The sequence below is a fragment of the Callithrix jacchus genome, chromosome 1 (genome assembly GCF_049354715.1).
Source record: "Callithrix jacchus isolate 240 chromosome 1, calJac240_pri, whole genome shotgun sequence".
NCBI classification, from domain to species: Eukaryota; Metazoa; Chordata; class Mammalia; order Primates; family Cebidae; genus Callithrix; species Callithrix jacchus.
The window spans coordinates 201,774,327-201,802,220 of NC_133502.1; the positions used below are offsets into that span (position 1 = coordinate 201,774,327).

Consider the following 27,894-nt stretch of genomic DNA (forward strand, 5'->3'; position numbering starts at 1 on the left):
CCTGTTGCTTCACGCTGCATCTTCCACACATTAACTCTGTCAGTCTGACTTGGCTCAGTATACCTTTCAAAGGGTGGGATGGCCAGTTGCATAGATTTTCTCCAACAGTTTTCCAGAACTGCCTCTGGTCTCAGCACCATTAATAGTTACCCTCCCTATAGGTGACACACAAAGCCACAGGCAAAGTGATGGTCATGAAGGAGTTAATTCGATGTGATGAGGAGACCCAGAAGACTTTTCTGACTGAGGTAAGAAGATGGAGGGGGACTAGGAGTTTGGTGTCACCATTGGAAGAGGGAAGACCTTACAAATAATGGCTTCAAGAGGAAATATAGTTTGGATCACTGACTTAAAGACTAAGCAAAAAAGAGCACTAAAGGAATATCCCCACTCCCTCTAAATTACAGCATAATTATTTGTTCAACGAACACTTACTAAAGGCAGCACAAACTGGGTACAAGGGATGCAATAACAAAAGATACATGTTTCAGAGGAGCTCTCAGATTATGAGGGTGATGGACATGAAAACAGACCAATTTAGTACAGCTCTGTTACAATCCTTACCTGAACACCCTGCTAAGGGAACCTGGAGGGGAGTTCCCTGAGCACTCAATTCCTTAAGCGTTTACAGTTTTCACCACCTCTCCCAAGTTACTTCATGGAGCAACTTCAGTTGGCGACACCTGTGGTCCAAGTACTGCCCTCCGAGGCACTTGGCCACTCCCACCACTGTTCCCCCAGTGAAGTTCCTAGAAAGGGAGGATGCCAAGGGTGAGGCCTGCGAAGCCATCTCCGTCCATATGATGGGGTTCTTCCCTCATCTTGATCTTAGTCCTGTGCCATATCACAAGGTAGGCAGTAGGAGATGCAGGTGGTAACACTTGTCAAGCTCATTCCCTGGAGGGAAGGCATAAGGAAGACATAGTAAGATGTTAACCACCAGCTTTCCTTGGCTTCCCCCACCACCAGGTGAAAGTGATGCGCAGCCTGGACCACCCCAATGTGCTCAAGTTCATTGGTGTGCTGTACAAGGATAAGAAGCTAAACCTGCTGACAGAGTACATTGAGGGGGGCACACTGAAGGATTTCCTGCGAGGAATGGTGAGCACAACACCCCATAGTCTCCAGGAGCCTTGGTGGGTTGTCGGACACTTCTACTACCATTACCCTGGGAGTTTAAAGGCCAGAGGAGCCCTGCTTTGCCCCCAAAGACCATGCTGGGCGGGTCTAGGCACAGACAGGGAGGCTTCACTGGGAGACCATATTGACTCGTGGGTCTGGACCACGAGTGGGACAGGGCTTAACAACCTCCAACAGTCATTCCCCTATCCTGCAGGATCCGTTCCCCTGGCAGCAGAAGGTCAGATTTGCCAAAGGAATCGCCTCGGGAATGGTGAGTCCCACCAACAAACCTGCCAGCAGGGCAAGAGTAGGGAGAGGTGCAAGAATTGTGGGCTTCACTAGAAGGTAGAGACCCCTTCCTGTGCATCTTGTGTGGGGTGGGTCAGCAGCTATTCGTTGTGTTTGTCTGTGCCACTGAAACTACCTCTAGCCAACTGTTCTTAGCTCACAGCCCTATTCTCAAAGAATTACACATCTCTAAGGGCAAACAGCGTGGACAAGGCAAACTAGAGAGGCAAATTGTAGCCTGAGATGGCCTGGCCTTGCTGTTCAAGGTGTCCAGATGCTAAGGGCCCTTGAACCAAGTAGAGCACCTCACTGCATAGGAAATCAGTGAAGGAGAAATGAGTTCTAGCAGAGCCCTGAAGGGTCAGAATTGGATAAAAAGTTCCTATTGGCAGAGAGGTTCCAAGATTGAAGCGACAGGAGCAAAGACCTGGGAGGAAAGAAGAGAAAATCATCTATTTTACCTGGAAACAAATGATTCCAATCATAGCAATAACAACAGCTGACACGTACTGAGTGCTCTCTATATGCTAGGCACTAAGCTGAGGAATTAATATGCAGGTGCATGTTTAGTCCTCATGACAACCTTGGTTTCCAGATAAGAAGCTGGGCTGGAAAGGGACAGAGCTGGGATTGGGTTAATCAGTCTGATCGCCAAGCCTGAGACTTTAACCACTGCCCTTCTCATGGGGGTCCATGAAGATAGTAGTAGTCTGAACAGTTTGGGGGTACATTAAGGTCCCTGTGTTTTAAATTAAGGAGTCTGGAATATATTTAGGAGACAGATGTAAAAGAGTTTTCTGGTTGATTGGTTTTGGTTTTTATTTTTATTTTTCCCTGTTTCTGGGGCTTGAATCAGGAAGGGTTTTTGTTGTTGTTGTTTTGAAACAGGATCTTGCTCTGCCATGCAGGCTGGAGTTCAGTGGCATGATCATGGCTCACTACAGCCTCAACCTCCAGGGCTCAAGCAGTCCTCCTGCCTTAGCCTCCCGAGTAGCTGGGACTGCAGGTGTGTACCACCACACCTAATTTTTTAATTTTTATTTTTTGTAGAGACAGGTTCTCATTTTGTTGCCCAGGCTGGGCTCAAGCATTCCTCCTTCCTCAGCCTCCCAGAGTGTTGGGATTATAGGTATGAGCCACCGTGCCTGGCAGGAAAAGATTTTTAAGCAAGAAAGTTTAAGAGCTGTGCTTTTTCCAAAATGAATCTGGGCAAGTATGGTGGCTCACGCCTGTAATACCAGCACTTTTTTGGGAGGCTGAGGCGAGTAGATAACTTGAGGTCAGGAGTTTGAGACCAGCCTGGCCAACATGGTGAAACCCTGTCTCTACTAAAAAAAAAATACAAGGCGGGCATAGTGACTCATGCCTGTAATCCCAGCACTTTGGGAGGCCGAGGCGGGTGGATCACAAGGTCAGGAGATTGAGACCCTCCTGGCCAACTTGTTAAACCCCATCTCTACTAAAATACAAAAAATTAGCTGGCGTGGTGGCACGTGCCTGTAGTCCCAGCTACTCGGGAGGCCAGGGCAGGGGAATTGCTTGAACCCAGGAGGCAGAGGTTGCAGTGAGCTGAGATTGCGCCACTGCACTCCAGCCTGGTGACAGATCAAGACTTGTCTCAAAAAAAAAAAAATTAGCTGGGCCGGTGGTACATGCCTGTAGTCTTAGCTACTCAGGAGGCTGAGGCAGGAGTATCACTTGAACCTGGGCGGCGGAAGTTGCAGTGAGCCAAGATCACACTACTGCACTCAAATCTGGTGACGGAGAGAGACTTCATCTCAAAAAATATATATATATTAGTCTGATATGGTTAGTAGATTCGGGTGGAATGGGGAGGGTCTCAGGCCATGAAGACCTGCATAGAGGGCTAATGAAACATTTCAGATTTCTGAATTACAGTAGTAGCTGTGGGGACCGGAGCCTGGGGCAGGATGGAGTTAGAATGGAGAGACTGGTGAGGCAGGGTGGAGTCAGAATGGAGAGACTGTTTGGCAATGAGGGAACAGGAGGAGGAGGAGGAGTTAGAGCGGCTTGAGGTATCACTTACCAGACGTTTGGGGGATGGGGGATAGCAGGGATGGTTGTGGAACCGGTTTGGGAAGAGCCAGCATTGATGCCTTCTATTCTTCTAGCAGAACCTATCAACATCTTCTAGGCAAGAAACTGGCTCCATAAGACTAGAGCTTAGAGAGAGGCTGCCAGTCACCTAATCTTTAGAGAAGGGGTAGCTGGAGCTCTGGGATAGAAGAGGCATCCATCCATGTGGCTGGTCGGGGGCAGGGGGTGTCTCAGCTTGTGAAGTGGAGATGGCTTTGAGCAGGGCTGACACTGAAAAGACTGGAAGGAAAAAACACACACACAAGAGTCTCAGGAGCAGGTAGCATAAGAAAGGTGTGGACAGTCTTTGAGGAGCACATCCTCAGGCAGGCATGCAAGTCATGAACTATAGCAATTCAGCTCCCTGGGTGTGTGAGCAGCTCCAGAAACCTAAGGGATGGAAGCAGTATTGCAGGGGGCTGGAGAGCAGAGAGTAGCTCCTTCTACATTTACAAGGGAAGGGAAGGAGAAAGGAAGTTGCTCTTCAGAGTGTCAAGAGCCAGTCGTGGAGGCCTGGAGAGGGGACATAAACAGAAATTTGTTTACAAACATTTGGGTAGGAAGAGAAAGCTTAAAGCTTAAGATAGTGGAGTCTTAGGGGAGGTGAATGTCAGACATAGCTAGCTGGAGCAAGAAGAAGTCACTTCTCTGTTGCAGGCAGGAAGGATCCAGAGTGGCTGAAGCCAGAGACTGGGAGAGTAGGGAGGAGAGAGCAGCCTGGATCTAAGTAAAATGGATAGAGGTGGAGGAAATGCTACAAAGGCCAGGGTTCTGTGAAGTTGGGGACATTAGGAGAGAGCAGTGAGGGCTTTGGCCAACCACTGTGCTGGTGATTGGTGAACAAGGATGGGCAGGAGATGGCAGCAGGGAGGGAGAGGAAGCCCAGGCTTCCTGTTGGTTTGGGGACAAGGGAGTGACCACAGGAGGGCCTGCCCTGTTGTCCAGGTTGGGTTCTGAAGCTGGGTGGACATGGCCTGGGAGGAGTCTGTGGCCCCCAGTTCCAGAATCAGTGTCTAGTTGATTTGCTGGCCCATTAGCCTCAGCTTATGCTTTTGTTCCAGGCCTATTTGCACTCTATGTGCATCATCCACCGGGATTTGAACTCACACAACTGCCTCATCAAGTTGGTATGTCCCACTGCTCTAGGCCTGGCTGCCAGGGTCTTATCCTTCCTGGCTTCCTTGTCACAAAGGAGGCTGACTTGCTGCCTCTGGCTAGAAGGGCAGAGGTGTTGTCTCGGAGCTCCTGTCTTTCCCTTCCTGCTTCTTCCAATGACCTTCTCTGTCTTCTGGGAGCTCCTATACACACACAGACTAATTTCACCTTCTCTCATTAGCAACCTTTGAAATAATTTGTTAGAAGCGACTTCAGAAATTTCTTGGCTATGTGTAGAGCCCTGTCGTTTTACCTGCTTTTGCCCCAATATAATCTTGTAAAGCAGCTCATTGCTGACCCCATTTTACAGTGGTGGCACCTGAAGCCTCAGCCTGAGGCCACAGAGCTAATGAATTTACAGGGACCAGTTTGAGACCAGCATTCTTCCCACTGCCCCTCATCTGTGGTGGTTACAATATTGTTTATCTCGTTGACTTGCTATCTGGCTTCCTGGGTGTCTACCAGCTGGCCCTGGCTCTGCCCTTTAGACCCACACCAAGCAATCTTCATTCCTTTCCCACATGACTGCCCTGTAGCTATTCAAAGAGCTTGTTTCCCCTAAGTCTCCCACCTACTGCCTCCATCTTGCCTTTTTTTGTCTTATCCTCTTTCTAGCTACTGCCTTAATCTTTTTAGGAATAAGGCAGGACGAGGAAAAACAAAAGCAACCCCCTGTCCCACCTCTGAGTTCCACTCTCCAAGTCCCTGAGCCTCACCTCCAGGACTCCAGTTGCTCTGCCATGAAACTCCCTGTGGGCTGGGGAATCTACTGTGCATGGATACCAGACCCTCAGAAACACAAATGCCCACTGTGTCTTTTTTTTTTTTTTTTGAGATGGATTCTCTCTCTTGCCCAGGCTGGAGTGCAGAGGCGGGATCTTGACTTACTACAACCTCCACCTCCCAGGTTCTACTGATTATTCTGCCTCAGCCTCCCAAGTAGCTGGGACTACAGGTGTGTGCCACCACACCCAGCTAATTTTGTGTGTGTGTGTATTTTTGTCTTTTTTCTTTTTCTTTTTTTTAATTAACAGATGTTCAGTGTTTTCTTATAACTTTTTTTTGTTGTTGTTATATTTTTAGTAGACAGGGTTTGACCATGTTGGCCAGGCTGGTCTCGAACTCCTGACTTCAGTTGATTCACCCTCCTCGGCCTCCCAAAGTGCTGGGATTACAGGCGTAAGCCAACACACCCAGCCTGAGTGTGTTTATTTGATAGAGCTTTCTGCTCTAATTCTCCCTTGCTATGCACCTCTTCTCCCCTTCTCAGTGGCTTCTCATGCCTATGCCTCCTCCCCACAGCCAGGTTTGAGAACATCCCCATGAAGTCCTGACCTGGCCTTTATCCTAGCAGGACAAGACCGTGGTGGTGGCAGACTTTGGGCTGTCACGGCTCATAGTGGAAGAGAGGAAAAGGCCCTCTGTGGAAAAGGCCACCACCAAGAAACGCACCTTGCGCAAGAATGACCGCAAGAAGCGCTACACAGTGGTGGGAAACCCCTACTGGATGGCTCCTGAGATGCTGAATGGTGAGTCCTGAAGCTCTAGAGCAGACACTACAGAGGACAGAGGCTGTCCTTGAATCAGAGCCCTGGGAACTCTAGGGGAGGCCTGTGAAGTGTAGGATCAGATATCTAGAGCTGAGGATATTTTTCCCTTGCCAGGAGGGGCCTTAACAAATTAGCTCCCTGAGCTCAGGGGGCTGGGAACTGATCAGTGTCCCATCCTGGGGATAGAGTGAGGTCTGACTGTAGCATTTGTGCCTCATGGGTGGCTGAGAGCTCAGGCAGGCTATTGTCCCAGCTCTAGCCTTCTCTCTCCATGCTGAGAACTGAAGTGTGGTGCCCTCTGGTGGATAATGCTCAAACCAACCAGAGATGCTGGTTGAGATTCTTGAAATGAGGGTTGTGAGGCAGAAATAGTCTGATACAACCCGTTTTGGAGTCTGAGGCCCCATAGAAGTTCAGTGGATTGCCTTAGGAGCACACAGCTGGCTAATGGCAGAGCCTGGATGAACCCTAGTCTGGTTCTTTTCCACTTAACCATGCAGTTTCATCCCAGGCAGTGTTATGTTATAAGGGCTCTCCAAGGCAGGTTACCTAGGGCTGAGGAAGGACTATTTTCAGGTGGTGTCTGCCCAGGACAGCCTGTGGGGCATCCCTACAGAAACTGTTCTAGCCCTGGTTCTTGGCTGTAACTTAGATTGACCCTAGACCCAGTGCAGAGCAGGTAAGAGATGTAAACTTAACAGCCTGCTCTCCTGTGTTCCCCAAGGAAAGAGCTATGATGAGACGGTGGATATCTTCTCCTTTGGGATCGTTCTCTGCGAGGTGAGCTTTGGCACCAAGGCCATGCCTGAGGCAGCAGGCCTAGCAGCTCTGCCCTCCCTCAGAACTGGGCTTCTCCTAAAATCAACATGGGTATAGGGTTTTATGGTTTATAATGCATCTGCACATCTTTGCCACATTTGTGTTTCACGGGTCCTAAGAGAAGGACTCAGCAGGTTTTGTTTGTTTGTTTTTAAGATGGTGTCTCGCTTCGTTGCCTAAGCTAGAGTGCAGTGGCACGATCTGGGCTTACTGCAGCCTCCACCTTCTGGGTTTAAGTGATTCTCCTGCCTCAGCCTCCTAAGTAGCTGGGATTATAGGCATACACTACCATGCCCAGCTAATTTTTGTATTTTTAGTAGAGACGGGCTTTCACCATGTTGGCCAGGCTGGTCTTGAACTCCTGACCTCAGGTAATCCACCCACCTCGACCTCCCAAAGTGTTGGAATTACGGATGTGAGCCACCACACCCAGCCAGGTTTTTTTTCAGTTGAGGAAACTGAGGCTCAGAAGAGGGCAGTGGCTTACACATGGTCAATAAGGGGCAGGTGAGACTCAGAATTACAGCAGGAAAGGCAAGAAACTGTTCATGTGACTGTCTAGCTCTTGGGCCAGATGTAGCCCTCCTCAGTTCCGTAGAAGTAGCCACTCTAGGAAGTACCAGCCTTGTGCTAGGTTCCACGTGGACAGAGTGAGGAATCTTGGAAAGCTCCTTTAGGAGCTTAGTCAGGTGACAGCATAGTTCATTATATCTCAAAGACTCAAACATACACACATTCAAAGCCTTCTGTAATCCCTACAAAGTTGTGAGTGGTAGAGGAGAGGAGAGACAAGGAATGGTTAGAATAATGAAGGAAGTTTGTTTTTTTTTTTTGAGATGGAGTCTCACTCTGTCACCCAGGCTGGAGTGTAGTGGTGCCATCTTAGCTCACTGCAACCTCCACCTCCCTGGCTGAAGCAGTTCTCCTGTCTCAGCCTCCCAAGTAGCTAGGACTATAGATGCACACCACCATGCCCAGCTAATTTTTGTATTTGTAGTAGAGATGGGGTTTTGCCATGTTGGCCAGGCTGGTCTCCAATTCCTGACCTCAGGTGATCCACCCACCTCAGCCTGCCAAAGTGCTGGGATTACAGGCATGAGCCACAACCTGGCCGTGAAGAAAGGTTTTTTAAAAATTGTTTTCTTTAATAGATGTTAATTGAACACCTGTGTACAAAGCACTAGGCTGGTGCCAAAGGGTTTCAGACATGAATCAGACTCAGCACCTCACAGAGCCTTAACTCTGGCAGACACACAGCCACAAGGAGACACAGGCAGGGCAGGGTGGGATGAGTGGAAGCTGCTAGCCTCCAGATGCCAATTTGGGACACTTGGCTTCTGTAGTGAGGTCCCTTCTCAGTCCTCTTCAGTAACCTCTCAGTCAAGACAGGTCTGGATTAGCAAAATTTGGAGAGATGACTGGGGATGGGGAGAGCTCTCTAACCTATGTTTGTGCCACCCCCTCTTCTGCCCATTCTTCCTGTCCACATACCAGCATCCTTTTCCCTTGCCATGTATCTGTGGCCTCTGTTGTCCTTCGTAAACAGCTGTCTTCTCACCCTACAGATTATTGGACAGGTATATGCAGATCCTGACTGCCTTCCCCGAACACTGGACTTTGGCCTCAATGTGAAGCTTTTCTGGGAGAAGTTTGTTCCCACAGATTGTCCCCCAGCCTTCTTCCCGCTGGCCGCCATCTGCTGCAGACTAGAGCCTGAGAGCAGGTTGGTATCCTGCCTCTTTCTCCCAGCTTACAGGGTCCTGGGATGTTTGCCTCAGCCTTAGGCTATCCCTGAGCCCTTCCCAAGCACAGGGGTGAGAGAAGCCTGGAGGTCAAGAATGTGGCTGTCAACCCCTGAAGCCACCTGACAACTTGTATGTATGGGTTGGAGGAGAGAGAAGTAAAGACGTAGCATCAAGTAAGCTGGATAGGATACAGAGCCACAGCCATTAAAAGGAAGTTTAGGCCAGAGCGCGGTGGCTCACACCTGTTATTCCAGCACTTTGGGAGGCCAAGGTGAGTGGCTCATGAGGCTAGGAGATCAAGACCATCCTGGCCAGCATGGTGAAACCCTGACTCTACTAAAATACAAAAAAATTAGCCAGGCATGGTGGTGTGCACATGTAATCCCAGCTACGGGAGGCTGAGGCAGGGGAATCACTTGAACCCAGGAGGTGGAGGTTGCAGTTAGCCAAGATTGTGCCACTGCACTCCAGCCTGGTAACAAAGCAACACTCCATCTCAAAACAATAAAAAAGTTTAAAAACAGAAAATTCACCCAAACCATTTGCTCACAATAAGTGTATTCATCTTTCCATATTCCTGTCCATATCTATACATATACTTTTTTTTAATAGTCACTAGTTCTGTATTTTGCCCTGCATTTCCCTTGTTACTACCCAGTCTTTCTGTTTATCATTTTTGTTGACAACATGAAATTCTATTGAGAGACTGAACATATTATAATGTAGATATTCAGGTTTTTCCAGTTTCTCTTTTATAACAGGTGTTAACTACAGTGAGCAGTTTTATGCATTTAGCTAATTTCTCCTTTAAAGAAATATTTTCAAAATCACCTTTATTCTGAATGTATCTTGCATATGAGAAAAAAAAATTATTCTTCTCAGGTGATAATTTCATTATTACCAGAGTTACCCTAGGTCTTTTCAAGTTTCTGGTCAAAAAACTAGAATCTGGCCGGGCGCAGTGGCTCAAGCCTGTAATCCCAGCACTTTGGGAGGCCAAGGCGGGTGGATCACGAGGTCAAGAGATCGAGACCATCCTGGTCAACATGGTGAAACCCCATCTCTACTAAAAATACAAAAAATTAGCTGGGCATGGTGGCGTGTGCCTGTAATCCCAGCTCCTCAGGAGGCTGAGGCAGGAGAATTGCCTGAACCCAGGAGGCGGAGGTTGCAGTGAGACGAGATCGCGCCATTGCACTCCAGCCTGGGTAAAAGGAGCGAAACTCTGTCTCAAAAAAAAAAAACAAAACTAGAATCTTTGTGGGTTTTTTTCCTGCCATCAAAAATCACTTTTAATGATTTTTAAAAACAAGTTCAAACATTACCAAGGTATATAGCATAGGAAATATGTCTCCTATTATCTCCCTTAATCAATATATTCCTCAACATTCTCCTCACCCCTAACTCCACCCTCCCAGGATAACCAGTTGGCACATAATCTTTATTTAAAAATGATTTCCGGTAGTCCACAGTGGAGTTGAAATTTTCTGGTTGGAGAATCTATACCTTGTTCCTTTATAGGCCAAGGACCGCAATCCTTCAGTAACACCAATGTATGAGCTTGAGGAGAAATTGTGAAGCTACACACTATTTGTTTTCTAAAACCCGTTGCCAGTCATTCTAAATAGCTATCTTTAATTTATTTTAAAAAATATATATATATATACACACACACACAGTATTGAGTGCCTACTGTGTACTAGGTACTGTTCTAAGCTCTTCAGTTATAGCAGTGAACAAAATAAAGGTGCCTACCCTCATAGAACATATATTCTAGCATGGTATCTACTATATCATACAGCAGATACAATAAGTAAACTGTATTGAATATTAGAAGGTGGCAAATGCTATGGGAAAAAGAGTGAAGCCAAGTAAAGATGATTATTTAGGGTACAAGTTGCAACTTTAAATATGATCATCAGAGCAGACCTCACTGAGGTAACATGACATTTATGCATAAACTTGGAGGAAGAGGAGTAGGCCTGAGCTGTCTTAGGCTCCCAGGGCAGCCAAGCCATTTCCGTGGCACTAGGAGCTTGGTGTTTCCAGTTCCACCTTTGATAATTACATTTTCTCTAAGACATGGGAAGGAACTTTTTCGCCTATTTTTTTGTTTAAGTACTTACTCCAGCTAGGCCAGCCTTCTCATGGTGTTATCTAATCTTTATAGCAAATATATGAGGTAGCAGTAACATTATATTATGACCATTTCTCACAGAGGCACTACTAGGTGAAGGAGTTTGCCTGAGGTCATACAACCAGGAAGTAGCTGAGCCTAGATTCCTCCCATCCACCCCATGGCCCTACTCATATTGCACCTGCCTCTGATTTACCTCTTTTCCTTCTAGACCAGCATTCTCGAAACTGGAGGACTCCTTTGAGGCCCTCTCCCTGTACCTGGGGGAGCTGGGCATCCCGCTGCCTGCAGAGCTGGAGGAGTTGGACCACACTGTGAGCATGCAGTACGGCCTGACCCGGGACTCACCCCCCTAGCCCTGGCCCAGCCCCCTGCAGGGGGGCGTTCCACAGCCAGCATTGCCCCTCTGTGCCCCTCTGTGCCATCCGGCCTTCCTGTGGATTGGCGGCCTGTTTAGAAGCAGAACAAGCCATTCCTACTACCTCCCCAGGAGGCAAGTGGGCACAGCACCAGGGAAATGTGTCTCCACAGGTTTTGAGGCCTGGTCACCGTCTGTAAATTCAATACTTGCCTGAAAGCTGTGAAGAACAACAAAAAACCTGGCCTTTGAGCCAGGAGGAATCTGTTACTCAGATCCACCCAGGAACTCCCTGGGAGTGGATTGTGGGAGCCTCTTGCTTACACTAATCAGCGTGGCCTGGACCTGCTGGGCAGGATCCCAGGGTGAACCTGCCTGTGAACTCTGAAGTTGCTAGTCCAGATGGGTGTGGGAAGACTTCAAGTGGGAGTGTAGACAAAAGAAAGACTGGTGGCCAGGAGGCCCTTGAAGGGTGTGAAAAACACAGTGATGCTCCCTACTTCCACTCCAGATCCTGCCCTTCCTGGAGCAAGGTTGAGGGAGTAGGTTTTGAAGAATCCCTTAATATGTAACGGAACAGGCCAGGAGTTACAGAAAGGGCTGGTTTCTGTTCACCTGCTCACTGGCTCTAGCCAGTCCAGAGACCACATCAATGTGAGGGGAAGCCTCCACCTCATTTTCAAACTTACTACTGGAGACTGGCTGAGAGCTTATGGACAACATCCTTTCCATCTGCAAAAAACAGTCACTTACAAGCACAGGAAGAGGTTGGGGGACTAGAAAGAGGCCCTGCCCTCTAGAAAGCCCAGATCCTGGTTTCTGTTACTCATACTCTGGTTTCTGTTACTCAGTCAGATGCCTAAGACATTTTGCCTAAAGCTAGATGGGTTCTGGAGGATAGTGTGGCTTGTCACAGGCCTAGAGTCTGGGGCAGGGGAGTGGGAGTCTCAGCAATCTCTTGGTCTTGGCCTCGTGGCAACCATTGCTCACCCTTCAACATGCCTGGTTTAGGCAACAGCTTGGGCTAGAAAAAGATGGTAGCAGAGTCCTAAAGCTGAGATGCTGAGAGAGACAGCTCCCTGAGCTGGGCCATATGACTTCTACCTCCCTTGTTTGCTCTCCCAGTTCATTAGCTCCTAGCAGCATCCTCCTGAGCCACATCTGAAGGTACTGGAAAGCCTGGGGCTACCCTCCATCTTGGCTCTCAGAGCTCTAGGAACTTTTCAGCACAACTAGATTTGCCTCTTCCTAAGTGTCTGTGAGCTTGCACCATATTTAATAAATTGGGAATGGGTTTGGGGTATTAGCGCAATGTGTGGTGGTTGTATTGGAGCAGGGGGAATTGATAAGAGGAGAGTGGTTGCTATTAATATTATCTTGTTATATCTTTTGGGTGGTATGTGAATATTGTACATAGACCTGATGAGTTGTGGGAACAGATACCATCTCTGGCCGGAGTTTACTTGCTATGTAGACTGTACTTATATGTGAAGTTTGCAAGCTTGCTGTAGGGCTGAGCCTTGGACTCTTCAGCAGCAGCACAGTTTAGCACTGTGTGGCTGGTTGCGTCCCAGCGTCCCCAGCAAGTATGGGAGTGGTGGGCCTAAACTGGGCCATTGATCAGACTAAATAAATTAAGCAGCTAACATAACTGGCAGTACGGAGAGTGAAAACATGACTGGCTCAGGGACATAAATGTAGAGGGTCTGCTAGCCACCTTCTGGCCTAGCCCACACAAGCTCTCCATAGCAGAGGGTTTTCATGCACCCAAGTCTAAAACCCTTACCTTAAGTAGATACCAATCTGCTCTAGGGAATATGTACATCCCACCTGAACCAGCCCCTTCATTGCAGCAGGTGTGACTGACTATGACCTTTTCCTGGCCTGGCTCTCACATGCCAGCTGAGTCATTCCTTAGGAGCCCTACCCTTTCATCCTCTAATATATGAGTACTTCTATAGCCTGGGTATCCTGGCTTGCTTTCCTCAGTGCTAGGTGCCACCTTTGTAATGGAGAGAAGTGAATGCAAGTCACCCCGCCCCTTGTGTTTCCCTACAAATGTCTGAGAGAAAACCTGTTTCTTCTTACTTCTGCATATGCGGGATGTTGTGAAGAAGTGACCATTGGGAAGGAAAATGCTATCTGGTTAGTGGGACCTTGGGCACAATATAAATCTGTAAACCCGAAGGTGATTTCTCCCAGGCACTCTCAAAGCTTGAAGAATCCAACTTTAGGACAGGATCTGGTTCTAGAAAAAAATGATCTGGAGTACACTTTGCTGGCAGAACCACAGAGCAATGTCTGGGCTGGGCAGAGGTCTTCTGGGTATTCCTGAGGCTGAGAACCTGTGGCTAAAATCCCTTGCTAATAGGCCAGGAAACACTCCTACTGATGTCTTTCATTCTGAAGCCATAGGAGTCACCTTGCAGGGAACTTCCTCGGCCCAGTGACCCTTCCTCCTCTATACTTATTCCCCTTTGGCTGCTGCAGCACCACCCCCATCACCCATCCCCGCCCCTGCTGCACTCCAACCTTTGACAATGGCTGTCTGGACATTCATTTTAACTACCTCCTCTCCTGCTGAAGGGGAGAAAATGACCAACCACCTTATTGGGACACCTGCACACCTGTCTCTCTTGCAGCTTCAATCTGAAAGATTCCTGATGATGATAAATCAGACACAGAAGCCAGGTACAGTGGCTCAAGCCTGTAATCTCAGCACTTTGGGAGGCCATGGCGGGTGGATCGCCTGAGGTCAAGAGTTTGAGACCAGCCTGACCAACATGGTAAAAGCCCATCTCTACTAAAATATAAAAATTAGCCAGGTGTGGTGGCACATGCCTGTACTCCCAGCTACTTGGAAGGCTGAAGCAGAAGAATCACTTGAACCCAGGAGGTAGAGGTTGCAGTGAGCTGAGATAGTGCCATTCCACTCCAGCCTGGACAACAAGAGTGAGACCCCATCACAAAAAAATAAAAATAAAAAATAAATCTGGACACAGGCTGCAGTTGCCATCCTCCAGTAACAGGGCCAGGATGAATGAAGAAAAGGCCCAGAGCTTGCCACACAGGTGTTGACAAGGTAACCCAAAGCATCTCAACTACAGGGCATGTTCCTGTTACCCCTCAAAAACTTGGCAACATGGAGTCTTTTTTTTTTTTTTTTTTTTTATTAAGTCAAATGCAGAGTATTTTCCCACACAGGTGTCAGAATGAGGTATATAAAACATGTATATAGAGAAATGCCTTTATAGAAAAGTAGAAACCAGTAATATTCTCTTCTCCAGCATCACTAATACCAAGAGACCCCCTGAGGTCTAGATCCCCAAAGCAGATGGCTCCACAGAAAGCCCCACTAACCTCCCTCTCCCCCTGGGGCAGTGGAAGGGCTCTGGGAAGGAAGCTTTATGGCTAGGACATGCCAAGGCCTCTGAGTATGACATCAGGGCTCAGAGGCCCTGCTGAGCTGCTAGCACAGTACAGTGGAGAAATGTTGCACTCAGGAAGCTGGGCCCTCGCCATGCCAATAGCTTGCTCTACAACCTTGGGCAAGTCACTTTTTCCTCTCTGGGGCCCTGTGTCCAAAAGGCTTAATGAACCCTTTCTAATGGTTGATTGCTTTATAAGTTAGGGGCTGTGACCCTAGCCCCATTGCCCTACAGGAAGGTGCTGGCCTGGGGGCCCACAGGACCACCTGCTAAATCAGGCCTATTTTCAGGAGCAATCCCGAAAGTGCTTTATTACCTTGCCTCTGAGCTTAGTTTCCAGGTTAACCTCTTTGAAGCAGCTCACAAGTCCCCACAATATAATTCCCATAGGTTAGCTGACTACTCTCTTGCCTATGCAAAATGAAGACAGGTCACCACTGTCCATCCCTGAAGAGAAACGGGCACCCCAGGTCTGCCTCTGCTCCTGTGGCCCATGGTAGGAGCAGATCCTTCTCTGCCCTCTTCCTAAGTGGAATGCTCAGTGCAATTCTTCCCTTCCTTTCCTTATGAAACAGGAAGAGTCCCTGGGCCCAGGCCTCGCCCATGGTTGTCAAGGCACATCACTGTCAGCAAGCTGGAGCATACCAGCAGCCCAAAACCTAGATCTCATTCTCAACCTGAAGTTCTGACTTCTGTACAAACTCATTTCCAGCTCTCAGAGGTCAGTATGGAGTTCCATCCCAAATATTTTAAAAACTATATTTTTTCGATGCCATCTCTTAACCTGCTTTACCTTAACCATGAATAACAGTGTATGCCACTAAAGCCCATGGTGGAGATTATGGCCATCTTAGTAAAGCACAGAGGAGCCTGGGGGAGCTCCCTGTCTATCCCTGGTTCAGTTCCAGGGGTACAGGCAATGTTTGGAAGCCCTTAGCAGCACCACTGCGGGAGCTGCCACTGCCTCCATCCACAGGCAAAATCCTGCTCCAAGGGATGGAGAAGGAGCACTGCTAGGACCCTACCCAGCCTTACCCTCAGCCCACAGCGCTGCCTCCTTCTGTCACTTATTAGGATTCACCAAAAAAGGGGGGGAATGGTGGGGTTTTAACCAGAACACAAAGTGGTAGATCCTCCCAGCTGTAGGAGAGTGGGCTGTCCTGCACCAGTGTCTGCATGGGCTCCTGCCCACTGAGGGGGCTCAGGCCCCAGGAGTGCCTGCCTGGCCCATAAGGGGCGTGCTGCCCTCCTGAGGGTCAAGTGGAGTCTGGCTGGTGTGGACCACGACAGTCTTCTCATCCACAATCTCACAGGTGGGGTTGGTGAAGGCAGACAAAGGAAGGGTGATTCGCTGCATCTCCCTCTCACACACTTTTTGATCATGCTGTTCTTTTAAGTCCTTCCCCCTGGCAAGGAAAAAAAAACATTCAGCCTATGCTTCCTGCATAGCTTTGGTTAGTAGATAGCATCCCTGAGGCCTAGCAGGAGCAGCAGCTTGCCATAGTCACAACAAATCAGTGGCTGAGCCAGGACTCAAACTCAGTTCCAGGATACTAGGATATTCATTCTGCCAGACTGCCTTAAACTCAACAGGAAGCTCCTGCACCTCTGGTCTCAGGTTCTCCATCTGGAAAACAGGGTGACAGCAGTATGGACTTCACGTAGCTTCACCAGAGCTCAATGAAAATAAAGTAGAGGATAGAGCCATTTTTTTTTTTTTGACACAGGGTCTCAACATGTTGCCCATGCTAGTCTCAAACTCCTGGGCTCAAGCGATCCTCCTGCCTTCCAAAGTATTGGGATTACAGGCTTGAGCCACTGCATCTGGCCAGATAGAGACTCTTAAAGCAAGACACAGTTTTATTCTTTCAACCCAGGGCTCCCAGAGACCCAGAGAAACAACTAAACTTTTGACTTAACCCATAAATTTGTCCAGAAAACTGACCTGATCATCCGGCTATGAGACTGCCTTATCTTAAAGTCCCAGAAGATGTGAGTCCATGCTGGAAATGGACTGTCCCTAACCCATGCAGAGGGCAAAAAGGACTGAGGGTGGCTTGGGTCGATGGGAAACAATGAGACAGTGATCATCAAACCTCTCAGAGATTTTAGATACCTTTGAATTCTCATGATGCTCACTGACCCAGTCACACCACGGTATAACTCCATTTTACATGTGGAGTGCTCATTCCATGCTAAGGACTTTACATACCTTATCCCACATCATTCTCAGTTCAACCCTAAGAATTAGAGCTTATTCATTGGCCTGGAGAAGTTAAGGAACTCTCCAAGGATGTGGTGGGCTCAAATCTACGTCTCTGGCTGATGCTCTCAGAAGTTCTGACCTGACCAAATTCACCCCACAAACAATAATGGAGCAGGGACTCAAACCCAGTCTTCTGTCTGCACATGTAGGACCCTTTCCACTGGACTAGGTCACCCTTAGTGCTGACTAGAGGGCTTGATGAGTGCCCAGCACATTGCACACCAGAACCAGCACCCAGGGCCCAAGTTGGCATCCTCCAAAACCAGCAACTAGACTAGACACGGGTTCAGCTGTTAGAGGAAACAGGTTCTTCCCAGGAGCAGTTGATGGATGACTGAAACAACACGGGCCTGCTTCCAACCTCCTCAGGGACATGGCTGAGATCAGATGGATTACACATCCATCAGATGTTCAATACAATGACTTCTAGAGACTGGGGAAGAATAGTGGGGCAAAAGAGTGGGGGAGGGAAGAGTATAGCAGAGGAAGAGTTGCATAGGTGTCTCAAAACTGTCTTTTAAACCCTCCAGTTCTCCTTACTTGTATTCTAATACTTGGCAAAACAACCTCTCTGGTTTCCTCATGTGTGAAATGGAGATAATATCTGCCTCAAAATATGATAATGAAGGTGAAAGCACTTTGAAAATAGTGAAACTGCTATAAAAATTCATAAAGGGGCTAAACATGGTGGCTCACACCTGTAATCCCAGCACTTGGGAGGCTGAGGAGAGAGGATCACTTGAGCCCAGGAGTTCAAGACCAATTTAAGCAAAATGGCAAAACTCTATCTCTACAAAAAATAAAAAATTAACCACGTGTGGTGGCACACACCTGTAGTCCCAGCTAGTTGGGAGGTAGGAGAATCACCTGAGCCTGGGAAGTCGAGGATGCAGTGAGCTGTGATGGCACCACTGCACTCCAGCCTGCACATCAGAGTGAGACCCTGTCTCAAAAAAAGAAAAAAAAAACTTTCCAGGCACGGTGGCTCAAGCCTGTAATCCCAGCACTTTGGGAGGCCGAGGCAGGTGGATCATTAGTTCAAGAGATCGAGACCATCCTCGTCAACATGGTGAAACCCCGTCTCTACTAAAAATACAAAAATTAGCTGGGCATGGTGGCGCGTGCCTGTAATCCCAGCTACTCAGGAGGCTGAGGTGGGAGAACTGCTTGAACCCAGGAGGCAGAGGTTGTGGTGAGCCGAGATCGCGCCATTGCACTCCAGCCTGGGTAACAAGAACAAAACTCTGTCTCAAAAAAAAAAAACAGCTTTTAAGATGTTATTATGATTTGCCCTGAATATGACTTGACCCATCAAGCAACATTATTTTAATTTGATTTTCCAAAGAAATTCTGACCAGCCAAGTCAAATATTGTTTATGTGACCCCAGTAATCCCCTCCTCCCTGGCCCTTAATTTCATCATCTATAAAACAAGGAGATGGAGCTGATAATCTCCAGGGCCCCTGACATTCTGTAAAATTCTTCACATGAGATATGCTCTGATTCCCTATTTCTCCCTGTAAGGTCAAAGTAGGCAAATCTGTGAGTTCATCCTCCTGAATCACCCTGAGTGACAGTTTCTGAACATGCAAGCCTAAGGCTCCTGCCCTGTCCTTCTCATTAGCTTCTGTACTGGCCACCAGCAACTGCCATAGCAGAAAAACTCCCAGAACACCCATCGGGAAAATGAAAGGACAGTGTTCATGGGTGGGTACTCTAGATCAAAGGCTCCCCCACTCACATCCTGAGATTCACTAGCCTTGAGCACTGTTCATCAGTACAGCTGTTACCACATAGAAGGAAACACCTCCATACTAAAAGCCAGTTTCTTCAAAGTTGCTTATGTAGGGAGAAATCTGGAAGGTCTGGGTTTAATTTTCTTCAGCCCCTATGCCTATGGAAGACCAAAGGGCAATTTACAAAAGAAACGGAATATCCAAGTATCTTTTGCCAAGGTCTGAATTTCAAAATCTAAGGGGCTGGTGGAAGAGAGAAAGCCAGGAATTCACATTTCCTGAATATCTACTAAGATGCCAGGAAATGGTCTAATGGCCTTCCCATCACCAGGATGAAAAGAGCTACCTATGTACCTGCTGGATGTCTTTTTTTTTTTTCTTTCTGTACAGACAAGGTCTTGCCATGTTGCCAAGGCTGATCTCAAACTCCTGGCCTTAAGTAATCCTCTCGCCTCTTGAGGCATGAACCACCAGGCCCAGCCTATAATCCCCCTTTTATAGATGAAGAAACTGAGGCTTTCGAGTTTAACTTTGGCGCCCTGCTTTTACCTGTGGCCAGCTGAGCTGCTGCTAATGGTCAGGCTGCATCATATACAAGTGTTTAGGGGGGAAAAATCAATTTGTATTAATGGGGCAGAGCAGGGCTGGAAGAGCAGCCAAAGGTAAAGGAACCAGATGCTGGGACTAGTCTGGATTAGTCTCATCCCTTTAGAAGCCTGGAAGCACACTTAATCCCATGTGCCTGCTGTTAATGGTGCCTGTGAGTTCTAGAGATGCAGTGGCTGCTCCCAGCTCCCTTGGGAGACCTTTGAGAGGTCACTAAGCCCCCTAACTGACCATCGGGCAGCCTAGCCCCCTCTCACTGCTTGCGGGTAGAGGGTTGTTAGCCCGGATGTTGTCTGGCAGCCAAGAAAGAACAAAAGGTTTATTCACTGACTTAGCTCCTGTCCCACGGGGGTGGAGTGGTATTGACTTACATTTTTTCCCTCCTCTTTTTATCAGAAAATAAGACCTCCCTCTGGAGCTAGTGCAGACACTACGCTTAGCTCCTCAGTTACAGACTGACCCTTTGAACCTACCAGGACAAAGACCCAGCCAGGCTGAGTTCCCACCCACCCCCATTTACAGCCCTTCCTCCTCTGCTCTATCCTATTAGGCAAGCCTCATGGCCTTTGGCAGACTTCAAGTCTTACAGTAACTACCCTGACTGCTTGCTCCAAGGCCAGGATGGGACTGGGAGCTGAGCTGTCCAGAGAGAGCAGGTGTAGATGAAACTGCTGCCTGCCTCCAACTTCTTCTCCCAGGGTATGGAAGCACCACAGACCTCATTCAGACTACACAGGTCTTCGATTATTACTCTGAGCCACTGCTATTTTCCCAGTCAGAGGCAGTGCTGTGCCACACTGCTGCTCAGGAAAAGTTCCCAAGGTAATAATCCTTGGGAATAGAGCCACAGGTAATAATCACAAGAGCAGCCAACATTTATTTCCTGCTTTCTTAATAAGTAAGGCCCTACTGTATGCTGCCTCCAACTTCCTCTCCCAGGGTATGGAACACCAATCGTAAGCCTAAACTATACTGTCCAATTTTATCCTCACAACAAACCGATATGGTATCTATTTTCATCTGTTTCGTAGGTAGGAAGGCAGGACCGGGCGCGGTGACTCAAGTCTGTAATCCCAGTACTTTGGGAGGCCAAAATGGGTGGATCAGGAGGTCATGAGTTCAAGACCAGCCTGGCCAACATAGTGAAACCCCCATCTCTACTAAAAATACAAAAATTAGCCAAGTGTAGTGGTGAGCGCCTGTAGTTCTAGCTACTTGGGAGGCTGAGGCAGGGGAATGGCCTGAACCTTGCAGGTGGAGGTTGCAGTGAGTCAAGATCAGGCTACTACACTCCAGCCTGGGTGACACAGTGAGACTCTGTCTCAAAAAAAAAAAAAAAAAAGATAGGAAGGCAAATACAGAGAAGTTACACCATTTGTTCAAGCAAATGGGGCAGGGCTGAGATCTGAACCCAGTCTTACCACCAGCAATATTGTCTTTTTAGGAAATAGAGTTGGGAGGATCATCATATCTAACCCGCCCTACCCCTGCCACAGTACAGATGGAGAAACTGAGGTCCATAGAAGGTAAATAATTTGTCCAATGTCACATCCAGAATAAGTGAAACTTCCAGAACTAGATCTTGTTTCGACTTTAAATCCAGGCTCTTTTTTCTTTTTAAGTTTCTATTTTTCCTACTGTCCTTTGCAATTCAAAGCAAATTTACATGAAGCCACTGGGCCTCTTTAATCCCTTCTTCTCCCAACAAGGCCTCACTGGACTTGTTGGAGATACTTATAATCCTTAGACATATGTTACTAGCTGTGTAGCTTGGACATTGTACTGAACTCTGCCAGGTCGGAGCTCCTCACTGTAAAATGGTATAACAGTGCTCCATTATATATACTGTAAAATGGTATAACAGTGCTCCATGGTATAATAGTGTGGTTGTGAGATAATCCTCCTTAGTGAAGATAATCAGGAGGCTGGGTGTGGTAGCTCATGCCTATAATCCCAGCACTTTGGGAGGCCAAGGCAGGTGGATTGCCTGAGATTAGGAGTTCAAGACCAGCCTGGCCAACATGGTGAAAACCCCATCTCTACAAACAAAACAAAAGGGCATGTTGGTGGGTGCCTCTAATCCCAGCTACCTGGGAGGCTGAGGCAAGAGAATCACTTAAACCCAGCAGGTGGAGGTTGCAGTGAGCCGACAGAGCAAGACTCTGTCTAAAAAAAAAATTAAGATAATCAGGGAAGAGCATATAATAGGGCCTTACTTATTAAGAAAGCATGAAATAAATGTTGGCTGCTATTGTGATTATTACCTGATTGGTATGCGACTGTTTCTGTTTACATTTAATACTTATAATAATCTTAGATGGGTGAGTGTGGAGGGAGGATGTATCTCCATTTAACAAAGATACCAAAGCTCAGAGGACACCTGAACCCACACTCAACTTATAACTCTTTTCAGGACACTCTGCCCTCTCACTTTAGGAAAAGATGGGAGCTTTGAGCTTGTTTGTAGCCCACATGCGGTTTCCTGTTGTACAGTCTGTTCTCAGAACAGTTGTGCTGAGGAAAGGGGTGGTTAGTGACAGGGAGTCTGGTGACTGGGTGCCTTACCCTGAGTTTACAGGAAAATAAATTCTAGGCCTCAGGGCAGTCTCGTGACAGCCTAGAGGAACAAATCTAGAAGAAAAATACTTCCACTGGGCACCAGAACTGAGCTCAGAATTAAGAATATTTAGTCATTTCAAGCACCTGGAAGGCCTGGAAACTGTCACAGAATTGGAGGACAGCCAAATGCCATCCAGTGGCTGAGGAAGAAGGAAATATTTCAAGGACTAAACTCAGCCAACGTGGCTTAGGTCTGCTTATGAACTGTAAGGCCAGGGCTACTACATCATTAACTCTGAAATGAATAAGCAGGTATCTCTGGACCCACTATGTCAACCATCCCATTGTGGGAAACAACCTCAGACTGGGAGTCAGGATGTCCTCTCAAATCAATACTTTCCCTGTCTGGACATCTGCTTCCTGGATCACAAGAAACCAGAGAGCACTAGTCTATTACCTACTTTTTTTTTTTTTTTTTTTTTTTTTTGAGACAGGCTCTCACTCTGTCACCCAGGCTAGAGTGCAGTGGCGTGATCACAGCTCACCACAGCCTTGACCTCCCAGGCTCAGGTGACCTTCCCACCTCAGCCTCCTTAATAACTAGGACTACAGGCCCCCACCACCATGCCTGACTAATTTTTGTATTTTTTTGTAGAGACAGGGTTTCACCATGTTGCCCACAGTGGTCTTGAACTCTTGAGCTCAAGAGATCCACCCGCCTCAGCCTCCCAAAGTGCTAGGATTATGAGTGTGAACCATTGCACCTGGCCCATTATCCACTTTTTTTTTTCTTTTTTTGAGATGGAGTCTTACACTGTCATCCGGGCTGGAGTGCGATGGCGTGATCTCGGCTCACTGCAACCTCCCACTCCTGGGTTCAAGCAATTCTCCTGCCTCAGCCTCCCAAGTAGCTGGGGATTACAGGTGCCCACCACCACGCCCGGTATATTTTTTGTATTTTAGTAGGGTTTCACTATGTTGGCCAGGCTGATCTCAAACTCCTGACCTCATAATTTGCCCACCTTGGCTTCCCACAGTGCTAGGATTACAGGCATGAACCACCCTGCCTGTCCACACATTTTACAGAAAAGAAAAACAGCTATCACTTACTGACCACTTACTATGTGCCACACCCTGAGCTAAGTAGTCACAAGCCTTAGCTCCACACGATGATCTGGAGTAGGAAATCAAAGCAATTTGCCTAAGTTCACAGAGATAGCTAGTTAGAGGACTTCTCTCCACCAAATGCGAGGAATGCAACCTTGGATAAGGTATATAATCCCCTATTGCCTCAGTTTCCTCATCTGTAAACTGGAGATAACAGCATTTACCTCATAAGGGTGATTATGAGAAATGAGTTAACACATGTGCTTGAAGCAGTGTCTGGCATATGGCAGATGTTTGCTACTGATGTTATTATATTCAGCACTTCCCCTTTTTCATCTGTAATGAGAAGCTTGACTACAAGGCCTCCAAAGATGTCCTGCTGGGTGATCCATTGAGGCTGTGGGCTCAGACATGGACCTCACCTCTAGAAAATGCAGGCTGCATGCCAGGCATGGTGATTCATGCCTATAAACTTTGGGAGGCTGAGGCAGGAGGATCACTTGAGCCAAGGAGCTGGAGACTAGCCTGGGCAACGTAGTAAGACCCTGTCTCTATGAAAAATTTAAAAATCGGCCAGGCATGATGGGACATGCCTGTAGTCCCAGCTACTGGGTGGGGGTGGGTGGGGGGAATCGCTTGAACCCCGGGAGGTTGAGGGTACAGTGAGCCGTGATTGTACCACTGCACTCATGCCTAGGCAACAGAGTGAGACCCTGAAAAAAAAAATCAAAGAAAGGAAGGAAGGAAAGAAAGGAAACAAAAGAAAGGGGAGGGAGGGAGGAGGGAAGGGAAGGAAAGAAGGAAGGATAAATGCAGGCTACTATGTCACTTTCTTCACTGAAAGATTTCTCAGAACATAGAGGAGAATATTAGACACCCATGGCTAGAAGTCAAACCTCCTGATTTTGCCCAAGAATGGCAAATAATTTTCCAGAATCAGCCAGTACTATAAAGATGAATGCCAGTCTGGTTTACCATCATGCACCAGTCACTGACTGGCATCTCATGGGACTTTACAAAATAAGCATTCTTCTTCTCCTGCTGTCCCAGCCACAGGTCATGACCTTGAGTTTCACAGGTAGCTTTCTGACATGTGGTGAAGAGTGACAAAAAGACTTTTCTGTTCTCCAACTCACTTTTTTCTTCCCTAGCAGAGAAGTCTCACTGCTTATAGCTCAGGAAATTTAAGCCCCAACTGCAAAAAGCAGTGGCTGGAAACCTTTTCTAGTAGCAGAATTTTAGAGCTCACATAAAGAATTCAGTCTCAAAGTCCCTGCAATGATTGTTGAGCCTGATTTCTGCAGTGCCACTCACTTCAATGTCAGGCATGTTGGATCAGACAGCAGGGAATTTGCAATCAAAAGAGCTGGGTCTGAATCCAGGTTCTGCCACTCCCAGAGTGTGACTTTGGGCAAGTCTCTGACAGAGGCTTCTTCGTTTGTAAAATGGGGTACAAGAACCCACACCTCACAAGGCTTTTAAAGTGAGGTGTAAAGGCACCAAAGGAAAGGGTTTGTCCAAAGTCAGCGGATAAAGACTAGGACCAAGTCTCTACATCTTGAGCTGATTTTTAACATCTTGCTTCTTTTTGGGTAAGAAAGCCACAAAGTTTGATTTGACTTTGTGTACCTTCCTCCCCTCCTCCTCTCAAGAGGACCCAGAAGAGAAGCTACTGACCTCTTGTAGGAGTACCCCAAGATGATGCCAACTCCGATGGCAATGATGATCACCATCATGGTAATGCCCAGCACGTAGCCTGCCAAGGACAGGACACAAGGTCCCATTAGCCAAACCCCACACAATCAACAAATGACATCTCTTGATGAATCCCAACAAGGGCAGGGGTCGGGGGCCGTCATACCCAGAGTTCCCAGGTCCTTTTTCTCCTTGGAGTTCATCCGCACCCGCTGGCTGATCCCAATCACTGGCTGCACAGCTGCTGCCTCACTCCGGGCCGGCAGGGCGTTGGCAGGAGCGAATACCTGCACCTCATCTGCACCTGGCCCTTCAGACACTTCCTCAGTTTCTGTCGTGGAGGCTGGCAGGGCCTGGGAGGTTGTCTCTGGAGATGAGGTGGGAAACAGCTTTCATCAGGACCTGCCCTGAGTGAATTCCACAGCTGAACGTGGTCCGAGTGTTAGGGGAGAGGGAGGTGGGTCAACTAAGAATGCCTCCCTACACACACAACCTAAAGTCAAACTTTGCCCTACAGGCAAAATCAGGCCTGAGAGGGCTGCACTATCTCAGGGACAAGGCAAATTAGAAGGGAAGGCCGTAGGGAAGGGCCTCTCTCCTGCCTTCCACGTCTTCATCTGTTCCAAATCCTGCTCGGTTGCCGGGGATCTCCCCACCTCCCCAGGAAACAACCCATGCTTCCTTTGAACAGCCCACATTTAAGTGCACGCTCTGTGCCAATCCTTAGGTGAAATGCTTTATTTTGTGCCGGGCGCGGTGGCTCACGGCACTTTGAGAGGCCGAGGCGAGCGATCACCTGAGGTCTGGAGTTCGAGAGCAGCCTGGCAAGCCTGGTGAAACCCCAACTCCACTAAAAATATAAAAATCAGCCGGGCGTGGTGGTGAACGGCTGTTATTCCAGCCACTGGGTAGGCTGAAGCAGAGGAATCACTGAAACCTGGGAGGCAGAAGTGGCAGTGAGCCGAGATCGGACCACTGCACTCCAGCCTGAGTGACAGAACGAGACTCCGTCACAAAAAAAAAAAAAGAAAAAAAAAAAAAAAGAAAAGAAAAGAAAAAGAAGTGCTTTACTTTGATTATTCCATCCAACCCTAGAAAACTGTCTTGCTACCTTGGGAGCAAAAAGCCTGCGCTCTGGAATCTAAGAAACGTGGATTCAAATCTGTCCCCTGCCATTGCCTTTAGTAAATCGCTTAACTTCTCTGAACTCAGATGCCCCAAACGGCTTTTTCTCGCGGGGTGTGTCGGGGGACGTGGGGAGCGGGGGTTGTGAGCAGTGTGCCTAGAGCATTGCAATCGCTCCACACAACAGTCATAAACACTGAGGGGCCAAAAGCCACTCCTCAGGGCGCACGCCGGATACACCCATCCCCGCGCAGAGACCCAGCCCCCGCAGTTGTTTACAAGCGCTCGCGGCGGATGAGCTCACACGAGCGGCGACGGCGGCCAATGGGCTTTGAGCTCCGGGGCCTGGAGATAGCCCTGGCCAATCGGACGGCGCGGGGGCGGAGCGGGGCCGGCCGGCCTCGCGCGGCTGCACGTGCGCTACGGGTGGCTGCCGCTCCCTTTAAGTCCCCGGCGCGGGTATTCCCGGGGTCCCGGGCGGTACCTGGACAGCTCAGGTCCTCGCAAGGCCGTTTATCAGGGACGCCGGCCTCGCCACTGACGTAGCACCAGGGCCCGCGCGGGTCCTCGTCCGGGTTTCGGCAATAACTGTGATTGCCGGCGCCTGAGAGGGGAGAGAGGGAAACGTGTGCCGGGCTGGGACCTGGACCGCGGCTGCCGCCCGCCAGCCCCGCCGCCGCCGCGGTCCCCTGGAGGACACTTACCCAACACGGGGGCCGAGGCCAGCCGGCTCTGCGCGTCCAGCCAGTTGAGGCAGCGGAGGCCCGGCGCAGGGGAGAGCTGGTCCGCCCGGTACAGGTGGCCGTTGTCCCACAAACAGCCTGTGAGGAAGAGAAGCCCCCAGGACAGAGTAACGGGCAGCGTGGCAGGCAGGGCAGCCGGGATCATGCGGGCCGAGTCCCAGCCTGGCTAACGGACCGCGGGCCCTGCTGGGCCACCGTCTCCTCTCATGACAACACTCCCACGCCCCCCACTTCACACCTCACACGCACCTCAGAGGGTTGCTGTGACGCCCAAAAGAGAAGGAAAGAAAGCGCCTGTGAAGCCCCTAGCCTGTGCCTGGCCCTCAGTCAATGCAAGAGACTGTTAGGTGTTATTTTTTTGTTTTTGTTTTTTGTTTGTTTTTGAAAGCCAGAAAGCTGTAGAAGTGCAAATGGTTGTTACTCTTGAACTTGTGACCACTTCGGAAGAGGAGATGGAGAGGAGGAGGCCTGGCTTAGGGTCCCTTTGAGAAGATAGGAGTTTTGGGACGGTGGGCACCCAGACCTGACATTTATCCCTGTGCTGTAATGCCATGTTACGTAAACTCCGGTGTTCCCTCCTCCACTGATACGGCCACCTTCTGCCCGTTTAACAGGCAATACTCTCCCAAGAGAATTCTCCAGGAGCCTGGATTCAGTCAGGCAAAAGATTCAAGAGAGCCTCAAACGGAGTGAACCGGCCTTATCGCTGCCTGAATGAGACTCCAAGCTCCCATTCCCCTCTACAGGAGTGTCATAGGAGGAGGCTGGGGAAGGAGGACCATACCATGCAAAGGTCTTAGAAAGAATAGGACTTGGGGCGTAGGGGAGATGAACCCCCAAGCTCCATCCACTCATGAGCAAGGAAAGGCAAAGAGAAAGTGGCTTCTTGCCTTTGTTCTTAATGGCAAAGATGGAGCTGCAAGACCCTGGCAAGGAAAAGAGGGGTGGAAAAGCTTTCACAGGACCACAGAAACCAGCTAAACGCTTAGTTTCCTGTCATCTTGGCCCTGTTTGGGAAATAGGGGGCTTTACCCCTTCTGCTTCATGAAGTTTTGCTGCGGAAAGGAAAGATTGTAATCTCACCTCCAGATCGGTAGGCTTCTGCTAGGAGCATGTTGCTGACGAGGAATGCCTGCACCCAGGCCAGCAGCATCCTTGCCTCCTTCGTCTTACAGGTGATTGAACGACCAGTGTCCAACCGGGGCCCCCTTGGCAGCGGCTCTGCCTTCCAGTCCCAGCCTTGCAGTCAGACCTGCCCTTGTTATGCTCTTCGGGTAAACAGCCTCTCTTTAGAACTGGGAGCTTCCCAGCTAGCTTACTGCAGCGCGAGCTGTTTTTCGGCTGAAAGGCGCCCCCTGG

General features: G+C 48.6%; 2 protein-coding genes across 20 annotated transcripts in view; one reads left to right on the forward strand and one right to left on the reverse strand.

Moving 5' to 3' along the window:
- LIMK2 (LIM domain kinase 2) overlaps positions 1 to 12,919 on the forward strand; it is a 66,361-nt gene extending 53,442 nt beyond the window's left edge. For 7 of the 15 annotated variants that reach the window (XM_078338560.1, XM_078338492.1, XM_078338549.1 and 4 more), the window contains 8 exons: positions 162 to 248; positions 970 to 1,101; positions 1,337 to 1,393; positions 4,569 to 4,634; positions 6,017 to 6,191; positions 6,937 to 6,992; positions 8,597 to 8,754; positions 11,125 to 12,919. In XM_078338560.1, coding sequence (XP_078194686.1) covers positions 162 to 248; positions 970 to 1,101; positions 1,337 to 1,393; positions 4,569 to 4,634; positions 6,017 to 6,191; positions 6,937 to 6,992; positions 8,597 to 8,754; positions 11,125 to 11,269 — 876 coding nt within the window. In that variant the 3' untranslated portion in view covers positions 11,270 to 12,919. Of the gene's footprint in view, positions 1 to 161; positions 249 to 969; positions 1,102 to 1,336; positions 1,394 to 4,568; positions 4,635 to 6,013; positions 6,192 to 6,936; positions 6,993 to 8,596; positions 8,755 to 11,124 lie in introns of all 15 variants that reach the window. The other 8 variants (XM_078338485.1, XM_017979245.4, XM_009009462.5 and 5 more) reach the window with 2 other exon arrangements.
- Positions 188 to 27,832, reverse strand: PIK3IP1 (phosphoinositide-3-kinase interacting protein 1). Of its 5 annotated transcripts, none has more exons than XR_004732651.3 (7): positions 27,619 to 27,832; positions 26,497 to 26,613; positions 26,277 to 26,396; positions 24,834 to 25,034; positions 24,650 to 24,728; positions 3,458 to 3,747; positions 188 to 1,837 (listed from the first exon to the last, which is right to left on the reverse strand). XR_004732651.3 is itself a non-coding variant. In XM_035269929.3 (6 exons), exons 1-6 carry the CDS (start codon positions 27,686 to 27,688, stop codon positions 891 to 893), a joined length of 594 nt encoding a protein of 197 aa, XP_035125820.1. In that variant the 5' UTR covers positions 27,689 to 27,832; the 3' UTR covers positions 188 to 890. The 5 variants fall into 5 exon arrangements, 3 of the variants coding, with proteins under 3 accessions (XP_035125820.1, XP_035125802.1, XP_035125829.1); XR_004732652.3 differs by having other exon boundaries at positions 394 to 897; XM_035269929.3 differs by lacking the exon at positions 3,458 to 3,747 and having other exon boundaries at positions 188 to 897.
- Between the last annotated feature and the right edge of the window lie 62 nt (positions 27,833 to 27,894).

Excerpts from the sequence above, each read along its gene's own strand:
- PIK3IP1 (XM_035269911.3), bottom strand. The coding sequence starts at position 27,688 with ATGCTGCTGGCCTGGGTGCAGGCATTCCTCGTCAGCAACATGCTCCTA. Across the intron at positions 26,397-26,496 it reads GGCCTCGGCCCCCGTGTTGG|GCGCCGGCAATCACAGTTAT; the intron begins GTAAGTGTCCTC and ends CTCCCCTCTCAG. Across the intron at positions 25,035-26,276 it reads CGAGGACCTGAGCTGTCCAG|AGACAACCTCCCAGGCCCTG; the intron begins GTACCGCCCGGG and ends CCTCATCTCCAG.